The sequence below is a fragment of the Rhinolophus hipposideros genome, assembly GCF_964194185.1.
Source record: "Rhinolophus hipposideros genome assembly, chromosome: X".
NCBI classification, from domain to species: Eukaryota; Metazoa; Chordata; class Mammalia; order Chiroptera; family Rhinolophidae; genus Rhinolophus; species Rhinolophus hipposideros.
In genome coordinates this window covers 9,450,287-9,472,135 of record NC_138046.1, presented here as the reverse complement: position 1 = coordinate 9,472,135, position 21,849 = coordinate 9,450,287, and the positions used below count along the sequence as shown (strand labels likewise).

Here is a 21,849-nt window from a genome sequence, read left to right as displayed (position 1 = left end):
ACACTGCCACCGTCCATACTCTGGGCCAGTGGTTCTCAATCTGTCTATCCACTTCGAGTCAGCCAGAGAGCTTTGAAAACGCTCAGATGCCTGGGCCCCACTCCAGATGAAATTGAAGCAGTTCATTTGTGTTGAGATAGCCTGGGAATCTGAGTGTTTCTAAGTGATTCTATTGTGCAGCAAGGCCTGAGAGGTGTAGCCCTGGGGGATCTCTTTTGACATTCCACCTGCCATGAGAGTCACGACCACTATTGTTCTAGCAGGTGTTCCCTAGGCATGTGGTAACCGCCCACCCCCTGCCAGAGTGCCAAACATGAGGGGACATCAGAGGACCAGCACAGGATGTCCTAGTAAGACGTCCAAAGCTGAAATGGGGATTCTTACATGAAAAACTGCTTCAGGAGAAATACACAGACGGTGCCAAAAAATGTAGACACATTTTAAGAAAGGAAAACTTAAAATTGTAATGCTCAATATATACTGATAACAAAAGATGACTACACGTCACGTTTGACTTCTGCAATGACAAGAGGTGCTCAAAGTGGTTCCCATCAGCGTCCAGACACTTCTGATTACAGCAAACTACTGCTTGAGCAACGCTGACCAAAGTGTCCACTTGTATACGTTTTTTGGCATCCCCAGTATCTGTTAGGCTATTGGCATTTAGGGAATTTCTAAGCCCCTCTTTACCCACCCATATTCCTCTACTCCACTCTACTCTGCCCCTTTACTTCCAGGTCATAGTTACTAACATGGCAGCCACAGGTGATTGAAGCTTGAAAGAGTAGGAAATACTGCATTACTAACTGCTTTGCGCCCAAAGGTATGCATTTATAAATGGTGGGCAGTTCCCTCAGGGTGCAGAACGAAGACTGGGGCCTTTTCCTGTTGTTTCATATCTCCCCAACCTGAGGACGCATCTGTAGAGAGGAATCTCTTATTTAGGTAGCTCTCTCTATGTATTTTTTTGCATTATAAGTCACTCCCATGAAAACAAACAAGCAATACAAAAATGTAGAGAATAGAAAGGGAATTGACAGTCCTCCCCAAGAGGTCACATCTCCAAACAGTTGCATATAACTTGTTCTCCCAAGTTATTTTTGTATGCTCATAGCAATGTGTGTGTAAAAATAAATGGAATCATGCCCCAATGACTGTTCTGCAACTTGTGTTTCCTCTAAACAGTGTATTTTAGACAGCTGCCCAAAAGAACACACCCAAATCTCCTTCATTCCTCTAAAGGCTCTGTTATATTCCATTTTATCAGTGCAGCCTAATGCATTCAACCAAGACAGGGAGGCAACCTAAAAGTTCAATGTCTATGTTAACACTTTTCCTTTTAAAAAATCGAAGTATCTGTAGGTAGGTAGGAATTGAAAATACCTTTGCTCTCAAATGCCTTTCTTTGGCACCACAGTTGATTTGGTGACTTCTGCATAATTTTATTGAACTCTCCTTTAAGTGGGCAAAGAATATCCTGAGTGACTTTCTGTTATATTTAGTAGACAGAGAGCACAAAACAGGGGTGTCCAAACTACGGCCCGAAACAGGGGTGTCCAAACTACGGCCCGCGATCCATTGTTAATTGGCCTGCAGCAAATTCCAAAAATATATTTAGTTTACTTAAATAAAGCAGGTGAGGCAATACGTACTTCACCTCGAGTGAGTGGCCCGGCTGTCTGTGTATTTTACCGCATATGGCCCTTGGTGAAACACGTTGAAAAAAGTTTGGACACGCCTGGCATAAAGCCTTATTTGAAATATAACAAGACAGTTTACATGAAGCATGACAACAAGGAAACAAGCATTATGGTTCCAAAAATAGGCTGTGTGGTATAGTTTTGACAATTATAACTCCTGAAACAGATATCTGTTTTATCTTGCAAGTTTCCTGTTCATTAGCTTTAATGTGCCAAGCCTTTATTTGAAAAAAATCTCTCTCTCTCTCTCTTTCTCTCTCTCTCTCTCTCAGTCACAGGGAGCCATTAAGAGGAAACAGGAAGGAGACAACTTCCAGTTTCCAGACATGGCTGATGGGGGTTACCCTAATAAAATCAAGAGACCTTGCCTTGAAGATGTCACCCTTTCTGTGGGGCCAGGTGCCCACCCCAGCATGCCCTGTGCAGAGCTGCAGGTTCCTCCACTGACAATGAACCCTAGCCCTACAGCTATGGGTGTAGCGGGCCATTCGTTACTGCTCGAAAATAATCCCATGAACAACAACGTAATGGGCTCACCATTTGTTGTACCACCGACTGCAGAAATGGGACTGAAAGGGTCCGTGGCTCCTTATTACGACAAAACCAACAGCACGCCGGCTGTGGACCAGGAACTTCAAGATCTGCTGGAGGAGCTAACAAAAATTCAAGACCCTTCTCAGAATGAGCTAGACCTTGAGAAGATACTGGGGAGCAAGCCAGTTGAACCACTGGTCTTAGATCACCCCCAGGCAACCCTGGGCACAAGTCGCAAGCCTGCAGCTCAGATGCCACACTTGGAGAGCATTGCTTCCAGCAAGGAGTTTGCTTCTGGTTGCAGCCAGGTCACTGGCATGTCACTTCAAATCCCGCCCTCCTCTGCAGGGATCAGCTATTCGATTCCCTCCACCAGTAAGCAGATGGTCTCACACAGTTCTGCAACGACACAGTCCAAGAGCCAGGTCCCGGTAATGCACCCCGTGGCTTTGCCCCCACTTCCGGGCCCTCAGTGGCATCATGCCCACCAGCTGAAGGTGTTGGCGGCCAGCAAGCAGGGATGTGCTACGAAGCAGCCAGGCCCTCCCCCCAGTTGGTCTGCCCTGCCTCCTCCAGGCCTCTCCCCACCTTACTGCCCAGTGCCATCACCACACCCGCCGCCGCCGTTCAGCCCGCAGAGTCTCATGGTGTCCTGCATGTCGTCCAGCAACCTGCAGGGGACCGCTCTCCAAGGCTCTCCCAATGCCTTACTCTCAAGCATGGCGTCCAGCAGCAATGCTGGCCTTGGGCCCAGCATGTCCTATGCTCCCGAGAAGCTCCCCAGCCCATCTCTCAATCATCAGCCGCAGTTCAGCCCCCAGAGCTCCATTCTTGCCAACCTGGTGTCCTCGACCATCAAAAGCCCTCAAGGCCACCTGATGTCTGCTCTGCCCACCAGCAGCCTGGGGCCCTCCCCACCCTACCGCCCAGAGAAGCTCTCCAGCCCAGGCTTGCCGCAGCAGTCTTTCACGCCACAGTGCTCCCTGATCTGCAGCCTCACACCCAGCAGTAATGCCCTAAGCCAGCAGCAGCAGCAGCAGCAACAGCAACAACAGCAACAACAGCAACAACAGCAGCAGCAGCAGCAGCAGCAGCAGCAGCAGCAGCAAACAAATGTCATCTTTAAACCCAGGGCCACCAACTCACCCAAGACCCTGAACATTATCATGCAGCAGGGGCTAGCCAGCCCCAGCCCAGGAGCCCCAGAGCCGTATACTTTTGGCAACACGAAGCCCTTATCACATTTCGTTTCTGAGCCGGGCCCCCAGAAGTTGCCCTCCATGCCTGCCACCTCCAGGCAGCCTTCCCTGCTCTACTACCTGCAGCAGCCGATGCCCAAGCAGGCTTCTTCTGCCACTGCGTCCTCCACTGCCACGGCCACCTTGCAGCTGCAGCAGCAGCAGCAGCCTGACCGTTCTTCGTTCCTTCTGCACCAGATGATGCAGCAGCCCCAGCGCTTTCAGCGAAGAGTCGCCTCGGAGGCCATGCCACCTCTGCCCAGACAGGTAAGACAGTCTTATATCTGACTGGGTTCCTTGCTTTTGGAAATAAGAACTGTGTCTCGTGCTATTGATACCTGGCTTTGGAGGCAAATCCAGACTAGCCCTCTCTGAGACGGGGCTTCACTCTGGAAAAGTATTTCAGCCAGCTCATTCTGTGTGGTTAAAGCACAGGCCAAGGTTATGCTTTCAGTTCCTGTGCAGGAGGGAAACTGCACCCACAGGTGCTGCCAGGGGAAGGAATCAGGGGAGACAAGTCACAGTCACACAGAACTACGTTCCCCTGCACTCGGCCATGGAACACGTTCCCTCACACAGGACCAGTGAGGCTTTGTAGGATGCAAGAAGGGAATTGCACTAAAGGACTGAAATTTTGTCTTTGCTGGCACAGCTCGCTGCATGCTGAAGCGGGTCCTAAAGGGAAAGGACAGATGCATGTAAGGCAGTTACTCTTACCATCTCCATTTTACACACGAAGAAACAGAGGCTCAGAGAGCTAAAATGACTTGCCCAGGGTCACACAGTTAGCAAGGGCCAGAGCAGGAACTTGGAGCCAGGCCATGTCACTCCAGAGCCTGTGCTCTTCTCCAGATCACTGTGACTTCTCTCTCTTCCACACTTTTTACGGTCTTATCGGTCACTAAATTCAGCTGATTCTGGCTAGGTGGTGTCAATCACAGTTCTCACGTTTCATTGTTCTGATCCCTACTCGTATCCTCATGGTTTCTGTGGGTGAGAATCCTGGCATGGCTTAGCTGGGTCTTCTGGTCCCAAGTCTCTCGTATGGCTGCAGTCATTTCAAGGCTCAGCTGAGTAGGATCTGCTTCCAAGCTCACTCCCATGGCTGTTGGCAGGGAGCAGTTCCTTGCAGATTGTTGCCATGGGGGCCTCTTCATAGAGCATCTCACAATATGGTAGCTGGCTTTATCGGCGTGAACAAGAGAGAAATATGCCAGCAAGAGAGGCAGGGGGAGTGCCAGCAAGTCAGAAGTCACATTATTTATAACCGAGTCTTGAAAGTGACATCCCATTACTTTTTCTGTATTCTGTTCATTAGATGCAAGCGCGAAGGTGTGAATACCAGGAAGGGATTACTTGAAGGTGTGAATACCAAGAGGCAGGAATCACTGATGTCGGCCAGAATACTGTCTATCTTGGTCCCTCTTTTCCATTGCTCTCATCCCTGCCCATATTCAGGCCGTCTTGATTCTTTGTCTGAAGTCGTATAGTTGACTCTTAGACTAGTGTCTCCCAATAAAGTATTACTTTGCTATAACAGAGACCTGATCATGGTTCATACTTGCTCAGAAGTTTCCAGAGGTCCATACATAACCTGGCTCCGTCTACTTCCTTAGACTCAGACTCCATTGGGCCCTGCCTGACACTTCATTTCTATAACCCGGAAGTGCTTGCAGCTCCTGACCTACTCTGCATTCCCAGCCTTTACTCCTGCTGTTCCATGTGCCTCCCCTTCCCTTCACACCTTTTCTTTCCTATCCCACTCTTATAGCTCCTCAGGCTCCCTCCCCTCTAAGAAGCTTTTCCCTGGCTGTCCTTACTACTTCTGTCTCCCAATCTGCTTCCCTCTTCTGTAAAGAAGCCAAGGAGGAGATGGCCGTAAAGTGCTTGGCTGGGGACCTGGCCCAAGCGAAGCACCTGTTGGCCTGCCCTCTTTTTTGAGGGCCCTGGGTGAGCATGGTCATGGCAGGCCCCAGAGGGTACAGATCATGTCCTGTTCATCCGGGTCTCATGAAGCATAACCAAGCAGAATGATCCACCACCAGGGAACTGCTCCTTTCATGGATGAATACAGCAAGCAGAGCTCCCATGGGGGTGGCTAGGATGAGTGGCAGGCCCTTATCCACAGTTCAGGAGTACTTTGGTTTGGTTTTGTTGCTATAGGCCCGTTGCCATCGGTTTTCATGGATTCGTGGCACCAGCATCAGCACTGGAACTCTTACCCTAACAGGCAAGATTCTCAGCCTGGAATCATGTCACCATCTAATATTATGAGCCTTTTTGGTTTTTTATGTCTTCAATGGGGTATATTTGTAGCCTGAGTATGTTGCCTCAGCCCTGGATCAGCTGCCTCACAGGGAGAATTCTTAATGATTGGGGTTGTCAAAATCAAACCTAAGCAATTAGCTAAGTGGGGTTGGAGAAAGTGTTCAGGAGAAAGACCAAGCAGCTACGAAGGGCCCAGGCTGCCTCCACCAGCAGAGGTGCGAGGCTGGACTCCCCAAATGGAATGGTACTGCTGCCAAGAGCTGCCTTCCCAGCCAGCGCTGGCTGGGAGCCACAGGCCAGGCATGCAACCCAGTACTTCAGCCGCCTTTTCTCATTTTAATCCACAGAGGTAGAGGCTGTTACCATTCCCTTTAAAGCTGAGAAGATTGAGACACAGAGAAGTCACTGGAGTTGCCCACAGGCACACAGTAAGTCAGGGACAGAGCAGGAAGCCTAGCTACAGAGCCCACACTTGTAACCCTATGCACGGAGCACTGCCTCCAGAGCCTTCTGTTCCTGTGTTAACCTCCTCATTATTGCCTCTTCTACAAAATGGGCATGATGATAGATTGAGGATAAAATGCATTAATACATCTAAAGCGCTTTGAACAGGGCCTGGAACAAAGTACCTGCCAACAAAGTTTGGCTGTCACTGTCGCTCTTAACTCCTGGCCCTGAGCCTCCTGATGTGTTTTCTGGGGGCTAAGATGTGGCTCTCAAAACCGGTGCTGTGTCAAGACAGAATATGCACAGTGCTCTCTCTTTAGACCCCATGCCCGCCATGAGACTGATAGGAGCTGTGGGGCCTACTAGCCTTGTGGGCCCTTCCTGTTCTACGCCCTGCACCACTTAGACAACTCCAGGCTTGATGGGAAAGGAAACAGAGCCATCTTGACCCGGGTGGCTGGGATTGTGCCTTCGTTCTTTCTGGAGCTCTCTCACACTCTCACTCCACCCTTCTCCCTAGCACCCTGTTCTGTCCATGGCATTCTTCTAGCCAAAACACACTGAGCAGACCTCCGTGCTGGGCTCATCAACAGCTCTGATGTTCCTTCTTGTAGCCTTTCCCTACTCACTTCAAGGCCTAAGAACTCATCCCTGATCAGTCTTCCAGGGGTGAGAAAAGAAGAAAGAAGAGTTGAGTGTTTGAGGAAAGAGCTAGGTCATGCATGGAAGGACAGGCAACAGCCCCAGTGCTGGGGGCTGGACGTGCTTCTTGCTTCCAGCCGGGTGAACTTGTCACATTGTACGATGGCCAAACTGAGCCTCAGCTGACACTCCTTACTGACGACGTGGCATTGACTAGCTCATTGTATTTCTGTGGATGATGGTGGTCATCGTGAAAGGACTAGGCATTCATTTTGATCCAGATCTAGTTTGTGTTTAATTGTGTTCTAGTTAGTTTTTTTTAAAAAAAAAACAAAAAAACACCTTTTATTTATTTATTTAAGTGTGTTTTTCCCGAACCCATCAGCTCCAACTTTAGTTGTTTCAATCTAGTTGTGGAGGGCACAGCTCACAGTGGCCCATGTGGGGATCGAACCAGTAACCTTGTTGTTAAGAGCACCGCGCTCTGACCAACTGAGCTAACCGGCCGCCCCCAGATATAGTTTTTTAAAGGTGTAGTTTCTAAATGTAAGATGAGACACCAACTCATTCGCAAGCAAAAGTGCCAAATCCAGCCGTCTGTAGGAGCCCATTCTTATTTGCAGACTTGTATTTCTCATCTTGGGGAATTTTACTTTACCTGTTAAGTGACCAATCCAGTTTCAGTGGATCCTTTGCTTGAACTGCAGGTAAAAGACAAATGCCCTCTGACCTCAGGACAGCAGTTCAGCGTGGTGGTTTCAGCAAGGGCACTGGAAACAGATAGAATTGGGGTTCAAGTCCAGGCACCAACACTGACTGGGCCATATGCCGGAAGCAATGTCACTTACTGCCTCGAGCCTCAGTTACACATGGAGAAAAGAATTATCCCCATGTCTTAGGGTATTGGAAGACAAAGGAGACTCTCATTGAAATTGCTTTGACCCCTGCCCGGCACACACCACATGCTCAGTCAGGGCTGCTGCAGGCTCCCAGTCTTGGGTCTGAGACCCCTGGGCTCAGATACATTTCCAAATTCAGGGCATCTGGGACTATAGAAAGGTAACATGGTGCATATACCAAATATCACACAGCCCTCCAGTGGTATCTGGGCAGCCTTGTATTATTTTTGCAAAGAAATATGAATATTTAACTAAGTCCAGGTCAAATTACATCCCCAAATAAATTTTGGCATCGAATTTACAAAAATAAAATAAGCTTTCAGAGCTTTTTAGACTTGAAATTACAGATAAGGGATGTGGACCTGGCATTACTAAGGGGGGACTCTTTTTGGAGTTGTGACCCCCCCCCCCAGTCCCGGTGTGTTGGATTTTAGTGACCCCAAATTTCCTTACTGGATCCCCCATGCTGCTCCTAAGGCTGGGTTACATCTCTCTGTTTTTAATCAAAGTGAGGCAAAATGAATTGTGTTTCCATAACTTAATGCCCCTTCACCCTGAAGACTTGGAGATACCTTAAAGTATTGGAAAAAATCAAAACATTGGGGTTGGGATTTCAATTTTACCATCAACCACTGGCGAATGGAACTCAAAGAGAGAAACAGGTCCATCGAGGAGATGGGAGCGTGGGGATAGCAAGCAGCAGCCAGAGTGCCCTCGGGGGGAGGAGGGATGGGGAGGGTGGCCAGTTGGAATAAGAACAAAAAAGCCTGAAATCTGATCCTTGAGGCAGGCTGAGGCACAGAGGGAAAGGGGCAGCTGCAGAGAAACAAACCAGAGGCACATGATACTGTTTGGACAGATTTTGAGAGGGGCAGGAGACGGGAAACAAGCCTGCCTTGGGGAAGGCTGGACTTGGCCCCTCCTGAGTTTGCTGTACTTTCTACCTTTAACATAAGCACCCCCATATCCTTAGCATAGGCAGCCGTGAACACCCAGCAGTTGTGGAGATGGTGGGTGTGTCGAGAGACCTTGACATCTTCCCTCCTTGAGGGATTGGACCTGTCTGTGATGGGCATTTGAGGAGACGCCTTAAAGAAGCCCTCTCGCTACCCATGGGTCCTTCTTGTCCCTGGCAAACTGAGCCCTCTGAAGTGCAGCACTCCCAGGGCCGAAGGGAGCCAACACAGGGCAAGGGACACCGAGATTTTAGCCCTTGGCAGGGCATGGGTCCTGGGGGCTGGACTTAAGATCGGCCTTGAGAGGAGAGTCCAGGCTTTGAATCACTTGGTTCCAAATCCGGCTCTGCCTCATTTTCATTTGGCAAGCTGTTTACCATCTTCAGGCTTCAGTTTCCCCAGGTGTAAAATGGAGATACCAGTATGCCTATCTAATGGGGTTGCTGGGAGGATTAAATGAGATGAGGTAAAAGTGCTTGGCATGGGGCCTGGCACACAATAATGCTCCATCGGTGTTGGCTGCTACTATATCAAGAAAGTTCCTGAAACTCCGAACACCGGTAACTCAGTGGAATGGGTTTAGACTGCCTCAGTGTCCGAAGTTCTTCCTCAGCTGCCGGGGTGAGTGGTGACTTGGAGAGTAGGGGCAGAGGCTTGCCCTCCTACGGATGTCAGGGAGAACATTTGCTAGGTGGCTGAGGAGAAGCCAAGGGGCAGACATAGGTTGATGAGCCCAGACAGCAGGCGAGTTGCCAGGAGCCATGTGGGGCTGCACATCCTGCATGGATGCTGAGTAACAAATGGACCCTAGGACAACTTTAGGTAGGCAGAGAGGAGGGTAAGGAGCAGCCCAATTCCGCCTGCAGCCGCCTAGGTCCCAACCCTGCTTCCTGCTGCAGGCTGATGGCTGCCCACCACCGTTTCTAGATCCGGAGAGAGGGCCTGCTACTGAGAGGCAAAGAGAGCAAATGGGAAGGAGCGTGAGGACCAGCCTTGTCAGCTGCCTGGCACCAGTGCCACCAAAAACATGAGTTCTGCTTGGTCACTGGCACTGAGGGGTTGGTGTTTCTCACCTACACTTTTTTTGGAGCCTTGCTCAAACCCGGCCCTGGATGGATGCCATAGCATGCAGAACACCCATGCTGAACCTCCAGGGAGGCCTTCCCACCTCTCCTCTCCTTCCTCTTCACTACTCACTCCCACCTCCAAAAAGAACCTTTGCAGAAACTCAAGATTCTTTTTGGTTTGGATTTCCAAGGCTGGACTCACCTGCTCAGTAGAGCAGAACCTTTAATTACTGCTGTCTCAATTAGCACTACAAATTAAAGTCTTTATATTTGAACCATGACCTCCCACTGAAAACAAAAATGCTAAAACCAGGTTAGTTAGAGCAAGACAATCCCCTTTTCTTGTCGGAGTTACATCAGCTCCATTTTCCACTGGAGAGTAAGGAGCTACGGTGGCCAGGGAGCCTTCTCCTATTCTCAGAATTGTTCATGGACATTTAAAAATAAGTGACCTCGGTCTGGCGGAAATACTTGACCCCTCCCCTCCTGCTCCAGAATCAGATGCACCACATATTGTCAAGGACGGGCCTGGGACCTTGGACTTGCAAGTCCCTTCTCTGCCTTCTCTTAATGCGTCTCTCATTTTGAGGATAGTGGTTTGGGGAAAGCAACACTGCTCCTCATGTTGTGAGAACAGTTTCTGTGCATTTGTCTTTTACTAATTCTGGCAAGGGGCATCACAGATTTCATTTCAGTGGTTAGTCCTGCTGAAATGCAAGAGCAGAGGCCTCTGGGGGAAGCTCTGGGCTGCACTAAGGAAGGATGGGGGTACAGACGAGTCAGGTTTCAAAGAGCCCATGGGTCCTGTCCTGCTCGGATCTTCTCTACCAGACATGACAATATTTTCCTGAATAAGCATCTTTAGTTTGTATTTAAGCACGATTTTACGTACAAGCTTGGTTTTTCCTTTCTTTCTGAATTGGGCCTCAAAGAGCTATTTAGTTTGGGGAAACTTTTTTTTAGCTGGTTTTAGAGGAAATATAATTAGATGCAGTGTAACATACATTTTGAAAATTTAGGCACTGGTGTCTCTGTGTAGAGCAAGTTTTGTGTGAACCACTCTGAACTGTCAGGAAATGAAACTCCATAGGCTGTTGGGGAAATGCAGGCTCAGCACTTAATACTAATGTTACCAAGAATCAGATTTTTTTTTCAGTTTCTTTTGGTTTCTGAGATCCATTAATGATCCTCTACCTCAGTGCTATGTGTTGTTTTTTCAAAAAGCAGAAATTTAAAATGAGCGGCTGATCAAATGCTAGCCTTTTAAACGTCAACCTTTTTTTCTGTCAGAAGTTGAAGAAGGATTGAGATGACGTGTTGTGATGAGGCAGCATTACATTTTGGCCCTGGAGTCGCCATCCATCACTCAGTGAGGTCGACATCAAAATTTATGGGGATGCAAGAATCCCCCCAATACAGATGCCTGAATAATGCAGATCAATCAATATAATTTTGTAATTGCTTAATAATTGACTTACGAAAGCTGAAAAGGTAACCATTTTCAGAAGCTTCCTGTCAAGCTTTTTGTTTCGTTTTTTTTCACTTTGTCTTAACATACCTGAAGGGAAACAATGAACTTTTCTGAAGTTGGGGTGCCCAAAATGAGACATTTTAAAAGCAAAGTGTATGATTAATTTTATACTGAGTTCATTGAAACAACTTGCTTATTTGTCACTGTAAAGCAAGGAAAGGAATCTCATTTCCTTTTTCAAAGAGTAGAAGAGGGCAGAAATTAATCATTATGTTGTGCTCCTTTAAACTGTAACTCTGCATGAATGTGTACAAACCCAAAATGAAGAACAGCACATGAAGAGGTAATCCTGTTCCAGATTATAACCCCGAGTGAAAAGTGGGAAAACTATGAAAAAACTGTCTAGGATGGATGGAAAGTCACAGTGGACTTGCTCCGTTCAGCTGTGGCCCTAACGCCTATAGGTAGTATTGTCACTGAGTGCAGGAGTGGATGGCGGCAGAAGTGGCCATGTGAGTCAGAGATGTGACCCATCCAGGCAGGCAAACGATGGGTGTGAAGAGGGCTCGATGGCATCCCTCCCCTCCTTTCTGCACCTCCAGATTTCCTCTCTCAAATCCATTAATGGCCCCATATCACAGATTTATGGAAACCTCTCCTGAGTCCATTTGTACTCTTAGCCTCCTCTGTCCCTGGGGGGTTGAAAAACATCCCACGACCTGGGCCTGCTGCATAAAGCAACCATGTGTGTGTTGCTTGGCTACTTCTGAGCTTGAAGGGGGCAATAGAGGGTAGAACACTGCTTACAGTTAAATCACCCCACCTATACTCCCCAAAGAAAAACATTCTGCTTTTTCCTGAGAAATGGAAAAAGTTTGGATTTTTATTTGATCTTGATCATTTGCCCATAGTAACAAATGCTACTTTCTCTGTTTTATTGTTGTTAGATGAGGGCATATCATGTTAGTTCCTCCATCAAAAGCAGTGAGGTTATTGAAAGCTCAACGTAAGGATCCACAAGGATCACATCCCTTCCCCAGGCTCTCATCTGTGGCCATGCTAACTAACAGTCCAGGAACGGCCCTAGCAGAGCCTGTCTTGCCGCCTTACTCCCAATGGAATAGCAGCTTTTAAGACAGAGAGTGGAATAAAGGCATAACGTTGATCCATTTCTTCCATATATTGGTTCTTCTCCCCATGTTAACCAAGTTTCATGTTAGATTAGAACGTGAGCAGCTTGGAATCACACAGAGCCCTCAGACCTTGATTCTGTTATTGGAGCTAGGTGCACAGGAAGAAGAGAAGTGGGCACTTCAGGAAATTATCATATAGTCCTGGCCTAAATTATCGTATAGCCCTGAAACCTGAAAGATACATACCCCTACTTCATCAGAAATTATTCCAACTCGTGCTTTGCTTTGTGGAGCTTTGGATTTGAGGCTGAACACATGGGTTCTACCAGGCTTCCCTCTCTGTCACCTGCTACCACGTTTGTCCATCCTTCATTTTGGAACAGAGATGACGAGCGTAATTGTGGGGATCCAGACTCTTTTACAGGCCCATGTCTGGGGGGCACATGAGAATTTTTCAAAGCAGCTGACTCAGTAGGCCAATCAATGAAGGTAGATTCCTCATTTGCAGCTTTGAGTAATGATCGTTTAGTTCCATGTGGCAAAGCTTTGGAAGGTGTGGGAGGCCCCACCCACCCTGAGTGGGAATAAGTGGGAACAATTCCATCATCCTTTCCTTCTATTAGGCAACATTTTCAAAAATGAGCTCTGGAAAATAGGAACAAGCAAAGCACTCAAATATGGCTTTCTACTTTCTCAACAACAACAAAAATTGACACCCATTAGGATGGCTATTACTTAAAAAAAAAAAAACAGCAACAACAACAACAAAAAAAAACCACAAATAAACCAGTGTTGGCAAGGATGTGAAGAAATTGAAAACCATGTGCACTGTTAGTGAGAATGTAAAATGGTACAGCCACTGTGGAAAACAGTATGGTGGTTCCTCAAAAAAATTAAACATAGGACTGCCTTATGATCCAGCGATTCCACTCCTAGGTATATACCCAAGAGAATTAAAAGTAGGGTCTTGAACAGATACCTGTTCACCCATGTTCAAAGCAGCATTACTCACAATAACCAAAAGGTGGAAACAACCCAAAAGCCCATCAAATGATGAATGGACAGACCAAATGTAGTGTGTTCATGTTACGGAATATTATGCAGCCTTAAAAAGGAAGGACATTCTGACACATGCTATAACCTGGATGGAACTTAACCTTTATGCTTAGGACATTCCTTCTTCTAAGTAAAATAAGTCAGATACAAAAGGGAAATACTGTACAGTTTCACTTACATGAGGTCCCTAGAGTAGTCAAATTCATAGGAACAGAAAGCAGAATGGTGGCTGCCTGGGGTTGGAAGGAGGGAGAATGAGGAGTTAGTGTTTCATGGGGACAGAGTTTCAGTTTGGGAAGATGGAAAAGTCCTGGAGATGGAGCAGGGGTGATGGCCACACAACACTGTAATGGAACTGTGCGCTTAAAATGGTTACAATGGCAGATTTTACCACAGTCCATAAAAGAAAAACTGAAGTTTTCAAACAGTTGCTCATCCTCTCCTAATCAAAAGCAGTATTTTATTTTCAAATAACATTAATGCATGACGTAAAGGCGGCAACAAGCTGAGCTGCCTGTTTTCTGTTGGAGAGAGGAGTCGTACTGACTGCATGTACACTCATCATTTGTGTGGCCCAGCTGGATTTTCTGGACGTCTTAGTGAAGTGCATGTTAAACACTCGGGATAGGGTTCCTGGGCACAGCCAGTGCTTAGAAATAACTTTCCTGGTAAATTGAATGCAATTTCTGTCCTTTTCTGGACATTTTGGAGAAATGACAACATGTGGGTGGGGGAACAAAGAAATGACTGTACACAGGAAGGGACATGATTTCTGCTTCTGAATGGGATAAGAAACCCCACTTGCTTCAGTGGTTCTCTGGTACATCTGCAAGTCTGGAAATACTAGGATGACTCACAGTTTGCTGATTAATACAAGAGCCAACACAATGATGTTAAAGACTTGCGGTCTGTGATTAGCTTTCTGTGCAAATTGTCCCTGAGGAGCAAGTGCTAGGCTCTGGGGTAGAATTCTAGAAAAGGTGAAGGACCTGAACTACAATGAGAACCAGCTCCTAAGGTCTTGACACTGGCCCTCAAAGTGGAAAGCAAGAACCTCTGACCAATGCCCAAATACCTTTTGGAAAGCTGACACACCTGAATGAATGAATGAATGAAAGAAGGAATGAACTGATAAACGAATTGCATCTGCTAACCTTTACAGAATTAAGTTCTTGAGACTCTTTTGAGTGTTTTAGAGTAATTATTGATAGAAACTCCCACTCATCAAGACCTGGAAGGCCGAGGAACTCATATTTCCACATTGGGCTGAAGGGAAGACTCTGCATCTGTGCATAGGGCCCCCAGCCCCTGACTGTGACACAGTTTTCTGCTCCAGTGGTGCTCTTATCCTTCTACAGCACTTAGGAAACACTTGGCTACCATTCTACAAGTGTGGTATCTGACTACATGTGATTTCTTGAACCTCCGACAAATACCCAATTATAGACCTCCAGTGATAATTTGCACTGGTTTTTCTGTTGTGGTGGTGTCATGCATTTTAGAAGGACAAAACAGGACACCCTGCCATTTTACATACCACAGTGACAGTAGCACGTGATATAAGAAAAGCAAAAATGGCTTAGAAATTCAGGACACTCATTCCATTGCTTTTTTCCCCAGTTAAGATTTGTTCATGTCACTCTGTGACAGCACCAATATTCCTGACAAACCAATCGATTTCAGTCAATCCTGAGAACAGTGAGTGGTATTCACTTACACAGTTCTTTCTTTTTAGTTTTTCTCTTTTTAAAAAAAAACTAACACAATATTAAGTGAACATGTTTTGAAGGCTGTTAAGCATATGTTCTTCTCCTGTCAAGCTTAAAATGTAACTTAAAAAGGACACGGTTGTAGTTGAATAAGCTGCCACCATTGGTTTAAAAATTTAAAAAAACCAAACATTGAAATGTGTATTTTACTAGTTCATGAGCACAGATTTTTACATCCTTTGTGGAAATGATCTTTCAGGGGTTTGGGTTTGATTTGTTTGTTTTTGTCATTTTGACAGCTGTATTGGCGGTCTCCTATTTGCTTTATTAACTTTTCATGTGGAAAATGAATAATTACATCATAAGGCGATTCCTTCCCACCCCCACCCCCCAGAAAGGTCTCCCGCCTTTCTTCATGGCTCTATTAACTGCTATAGGTGAAGATTGATGAAGATCAAAGAAGCAGAATGGCAATGGTCTTGACTATGTTGACTCCCGCTGAACTCGTATAGATCTAGAATCATCCGCTATCTGTTCTGCCTGGCTGTTCCCTCAGCAGCTGGTGGGCAGGACCACACTTCTGAGCTCTGTCATTAAGTCTTTACCCCACACTGCAAAAGGCAGGCTTGTAAAGGAGGACCCATCCCTTGAGCAAAAGACTTTCCAAATGATAGCGTAGCCTCAGGCACTTACTGGACTCCACTTAAGTCTCTCCTGTAAGCAAGAAATCAGCTTGTGACTTGTCAGAGCTACAGTGACATCCAGTTTAGGGTTTAGGATTATTCACCGTGCCCCATTTTCGAGACAAGTTACAAAACCTTGATGTTGATCAACATTCTAGTCCAATATGCTCCACAAGACTTCAGAGCCCTGCAGAGATTGGAAGACAGCTGTGATGTTCCCAGCGAGTCTTCCCTCCCCTGCCCAATTCTTTGCCTCAGTCCCGGTTGCTTACTTCTGAACTGAGCACAGGGTATTGGAGTGAGCCTATCTGGGTGGGTAAGGCTCTACTAGACTAACCAAAGTGCTGCAGGTGCACCAACTCTGCACAGAGGAGAGCAGGAGTTTCACTCCCGTGTTCCCAGCAGTACTGCTTTGTTCCTGCCCCCCCCCCATCTCACTGGCAATGGTGATAGCCACATCCCTCATCTGCCTGCCTGAACTCGTTGTCCAGGCAAACTCCAGTTTAGAACTACCCCCTCACAGAGGAGGTTCTTGAAGGCTAAGTATTTCTCTGTCACCCTGCACTTGATCGATGTCTATTTCCAACTATTTCCTGGTAGGTGGAGTTTTTGATATAATATTGGACTAAGGATTGTGAAAGAGAATGAATCCTCATGATTGTTTCTAGAGCCATCAGTGTCCTACTCAGCAATACCTCTTACAAGATTTTAATTTTTTTGTTTACAGTTATTATCTCTGAGATCAAATCTCAACTTTCTGGTATGTTCTTGGACTATTTAAGGGATTTAAAAATTCAGGAGCTTGGTGCCAATAATTGCTTTTAGGAGCTAGCACTGCCTGTTTTCTATAGATGAATTGCAGTTTGGATCATCAATTATTTTCTTCACAGAAACCCACAAAGTACATATTCGCGTTTGCTTTGGAATTGAATATGATCTAGAAATCCTTAATGTTGTTAAGCTGGGCTATTGCTTCTAAAATGTGTATCACATTCAACTAATGCAAAATAGAGTATTTAAGAGCTTGAGTACCACACTTGAGATCTGAAGGAGGAGCCCAAGATGGTGATATTTGATCCACACTAGATGTGTTTGCTGGAGTATGCTTTATAGACAGGTCAGTTGTATTGGATATCTCTTTAAATGACCTGGTCTGTGAATAAAGGAGCATGCCTCAAAGCTGAGCAGGGTTCAGCAGGCCCCATGCTTCATCATCAGAGATAGGATGTTCTCCAAAGTGAGGCTAGAGGTGTAATGCAGTTCTCATGAACTCAGAGGTCTGAGGAGCCAGGTTGGATTCTTTATCAGTTAAGATATATTGAGTAGCAAGTAGCAGAAAAACCAATTCACACTGGCTTACACAATAAAAGGAACTTACTGGTTCCTGTAAGTGGAAGTCCAGTGGTTAGGCAGACTTCAGGGGTGGTTTGAATCAAACGCTCAACAGAGTCACCAAAGATGCTATTTCTTTCCAGCTGTCTAGTCTGCCCTTGGTAGCATCAGTTTCATCCTAAGGTTGGCTCCCCCTGCTGGGCACACGATAGCTGCCAGCAACTCCAGGGGCTACAAGCTTCCTCCTGCCCTCAGCCAGGGGAGTAGGAGAGAGAGTTGCATTCTAGAAGCTGTCAATAGAGCAAGGCAACTTCTTTCCCAGAATCCCCCCCGGAACTTTGGGCGTAGTAACCTTGAATTAATCACGTGCCTACTATGTTGCTTCATGTTAGCTGAGCTAAGTGCCCGACCTCTAGAACCCTAGGTCGAGCCAGGTTTCCCCAAAGCATACAGGAAGTATGAGTCAAGCGAGGCTGCCTGAATGAAAACTGGGGAAGGCACCAAGAGAAGGAAGACTAGATGTTGGCTAAGCAACTATATTTGCTATAATCAACCTCTTTGGCCATCCACATCCATATTCCCTCTCCTTCCCATGCTTATGCCTCCCAAAATGCTCAGCCCACAGAAAAGCCATTCATTCCCTCCCCAAAGTGGTTCAGCTCCAATCTAGAAACTCTGGATAATGTGCCATCCTCTCAGTTTGGTCACCGCGTAGCTCGTTGTGTTCCAGGGATCCCTGGCCACCATGCTCACCTTGGCAGAGAAAGAGCAGGAATACAGGAAAGAGAAAAACAACTCCCATTTGGCAAAGAGGGAGCTGGAAAGCAACTCACAGTGGTCACTGACCCAACATCCAGATTATATCCTGCTGGACAGGGGTCAAGTGCTCCTTCCTTCTCTGGGACTCAGTCTCCTATTCTGTATGATGAGAGGGTTGGATTAAGCCAGTGGTTCTTGGCTTGAGTATGCCCTGGAGGGCTTGTTAAAATGCAGATTACTGGGTTCCAACCCCAGAGTTTCTGATTCATAGGCCTGGGTGAGGCCCAGAAATTTGCATTTCTAACAGATTTCAAGAGAATGTTGCTGCTCCAAGGACCCCCACTTTGAGACCCTCTATTGTAGATGGCTCCTAAGAGCCCTTCTGATTCTGATATTTACGATGCAGATTTTTGTCAGCACTCTCTTCTGCTCTACATGGACTTACAACAGATTGTTTTCATGAATGGGACACACCCAATGCTACCATGTGAACAGCTAGAAATATCTTGGAGCTCCAGCTTTGGTTTGGAATCTAATTTTCAACAAGCAGGGCTGAAAGTGAAGGACACCTTAGGGCTTCAGGAAAGTTGACAACTTTCTTGGCTTTAATAAGTTAGGAACAGAAATAGGAAGATTGTTCATCCATCCTCCCTGCCCGCATCCATGTGGTAGCATAGCACCCTTTGAGATGACTATGTGGCTCCAGAAAACAGCCTTTCTCCAGGGAGAACCCTGATCCTTGGGCCTCGTTTTGCAAGCATCCTCTCTCCATAACCCGGGTACCCATCAGGTCTTGGAAAGGGAGTGGCACTGGGTGAGACTGTGATGTAGATAACACTGATTGGAGAACTTTGCCAATTTTCTGCCCAGAGCCCAACACCGGGCCAATATCTATTCATCCTTTAGGGTACAGCCTGAAGCTTAGTTCCTGCCCCCACCCCCGGCCAAAAAAACCTCCTCTAACCAACCACCCTTCCCAGCCTAGGTTGGGCTCTCCTGTTATTTGTTCTCTAGTACTCTGCAGAGTTCTCATATAGTGTTTATCAATCTGTATTACAAATTCTTGTTGAAATGCTTCTCCATATATGAGTGTGCCAGCCCTAAAAGGGTGAGGACCATGTCCCCCTTGGCCACCAATGTTATCACAGCACAGGGCCTGGATCATGATAGGTGCTCAGTAAATATGTGTTGCACAACTATCAGCAAAGGCAGACTGTGAGCAGATTCTAGCCACAGTAGTTTGTTACAGTGGAGAATGACTGAATAATCTACACTACCGTGTTTCCCCCCAAATAAGACCTAGCTGCACAATCAGCTCTAATGCGTCTTTGGGAGCAAAAAATAATGTAAGACCCAGTCTTGTATGATAGTATATAGGACCCAGTCTTATATTAAAATAATACCAGGTCTTATATTAATTTTTGCTCCCAAAGATACATTAGAGCTGATGGTCCGAGTAGGTCTTATTTTGGGGGAAACACGGTATAAATGTTCCACAATGTATGATGTTGGGTGCTTCAAAAGAACAAAACAGAGAAGTCCTCAGAAAACAAACAAACACACAGATGGAGAACCCCAGTGCTCCTGGCAACTTCAGCCAACTCTTTCATAGCCTCACAGCCATTCTCTCTGGGAACCTTGTACCTCAGGGGCCAGGGTATCTCCCTACCTACCAGGCAAGCTGAGCCTCCTCTCCAGACAGCCGTCCGTTTAGCACCCAGCAACCTTCTCTACCACACCCATACAGTTTGTAAATAGGTACTTGGGTGAATGCAACTGAGGCTTCTCCAATGCACAGCATACCCCAGCCGACAGGGCCTAGATCTGGGTGAACCGTGCCCCCCCCCCATTTTCTCACTGGGGTGGTGGAAGTTCAGCAAGGTCATGAAATGACTGGCCCTGAGCAACAGCTTGAGTCTCCTGACTTCAGACTCGTGCATTCTGCATCATGAAGCAGGCAGGCAGCTTCAGTTCTGGGAATGCGATATAAGCTTTCCACACTCTATAGTTTATCATCATTGCTGTAACTCTCTGCTCTGACCAAAAATTATAATTAAATCAAACCAAACTAAACATGAAAATAATTTACTTAGAGAAGGCAGATTATTTATGATAGACAAAGTCCACCAACTGACTAGAAGTATATCCTGCATATGTTGACTTTGAAGATTGTGCTTAAGTTTAATGTAACTGATCAATCCTGATCTCATTGGATGGTCACATATTCAAAAGGATGTCTATTTTACCAAGTACAGTGGTAGACGAGACTATGCTTGCCTTTTTAGTTCCCAAAGCTGTTTCTTCTCCCTTCAAAACAGACCCATAATCTAGCCATGTACTAGGTTGCAAGGCCCTGATGAAGGAGAGAGCAATATGGTGGAGATCAGAACCTTCTCCGTAGGGCACAGTGTACCGTGTTGACTGAGGGCTGCTGGATGTGGGCAGATGGAGACAGTCCGAGGCCCCGACAAAAGTCCAAGTTAGCCAGGTATCCTGGGAGAGTAGACTTGTCCAGGGTTTCCCCATGACTTGCATTGTCTTTCTTAACACAACCAATTCACGACTGGGGTGAGGAAGGAAAATAACAGAAAAAGATAGCTAGCCCAAGAAATCTACAGAAACTGCAATAAAGCACAGTCCAAAATGAACTCTCTGAGCTGTGAGCCAAGTGCTTAAGGGAAGAGGCAGGAGGGTACTTCACATGTTACTCACCATTGACCATGGTCGTTCACTGGGGCACTGTGAGGAGTGGCAGAGGGGTGAAGAAAAGAGGTATATTTTCTCTTTTTTTTTTTTTTTGGCAGAAAGAAGAGCTACATAGCCAAGCGTTCCTTTGTGTCTGTTTGGGTCTGCCAAAAGGCAGAACCACCAGTACGAGGTTAGACGCGTAAGAAATATATTGGGGAAAAGCCTGTGAAGGTAAAGGGGGAGGGAAGAAGAGAAGGTGGGGGAGCCTCAGACCAACCACAATGCAGGTGGTCTGGCCTCTGCCACAATGCAGGAGGATTGGGTAAGACGAGGAGTCTCAAATCACAGTGCAGCTCCAGGAAAGATTCAGTCAAGTCAATGGAGAGTCCTTGAGCCAAAGTTACCATTGAAAGAGTTACCACCTTACATCTTCAGTCATTGGTTGGGAGTGGGGTCTGGGCCAAATGCAGTAACAGATTTAAGGGAACGGTTTCTGGGAGGCTATCAGTCAATTATGCTCCCGGTGGCAGGAGATCAGAGCAGCTATTAGTATGGCTAGGACAGCCTTCCTTCAGTACCTGTGCCTGGGGAGGCCATTTCCCGGGTCCCTGGTGGACAGTAGGTAGCTACAGTAACAGAAGCATCAGAAGGAACTGCTTGATTACTTTGAAGGACAAGGCCAAGGCTGGTTTGATTGGTTTGTAGCTGGACTGGGCTTCTTTATTGCTTATTCACTCAATGTTTGGGTTCTTGGTTTTTCCCCCTTTCCCCTTGTTTGTTCAATTTCCCCTCTGACCCCAGGTCTAGGAAAATATAACCATGTGCATTTGGAAGAAGTTTAAAATGAATTCGCTGACAGGCTTTATTTCATTTCCATGCTAAGCATCTAAAGATGACCAGGCCTTGGAAATGGGGCAGATTGAAGAGACTAAAGTTACTTGAGAAATAAGCAAAATGGATATTCTGCCTTTTAATTGTGTTAAGAAGAATCTAAGTTTTGTCCATCCGGTGCCTAAGAATCACTATTTTTTAGTTGTCTTAGTGTCATAAAATTAAAGAGCATGAATACTGAAAGAGACCTTGGAGATTGTCTAGTTCAACTACATGATTTTACAGATGGAGCCATGAGACCCTAAAGGGAGAAGGTAGACCACTATCACTTAGGAACAGAGATGCAGAAATTCTCAACGAGACCCAAGCAAACTGAATCCAGTAACATAAAAAGGATTATACACCATGACCAAGTGGGATTTCTCCCAGGAATGCA

At 46.4% G+C, this 21,849-nt stretch overlaps 1 protein-coding gene across 4 annotated transcripts in view; it reads left to right on the top strand.

Annotated features, from left to right (window-relative positions):
* MAMLD1 (mastermind like domain containing 1) overlaps positions 1-21,849 on the top strand; it is a 123,426-nt gene that overhangs the window by 79,565 nt on the left and 22,012 nt on the right. For 2 of the 4 annotated variants that reach the window (XM_081043864.1, XM_081043866.1), the window contains exon 3: positions 1,979-3,739. In XM_081043864.1, coding sequence (XP_080899990.1) covers positions 1,979-3,739 — 1,761 coding nt within the window. Of the gene's footprint in view, positions 1-1,972; positions 3,740-21,849 lie in introns of all 4 variants that reach the window. The other 2 variants (XM_081043863.1, XM_081043865.1) reach the window with 1 other exon arrangement.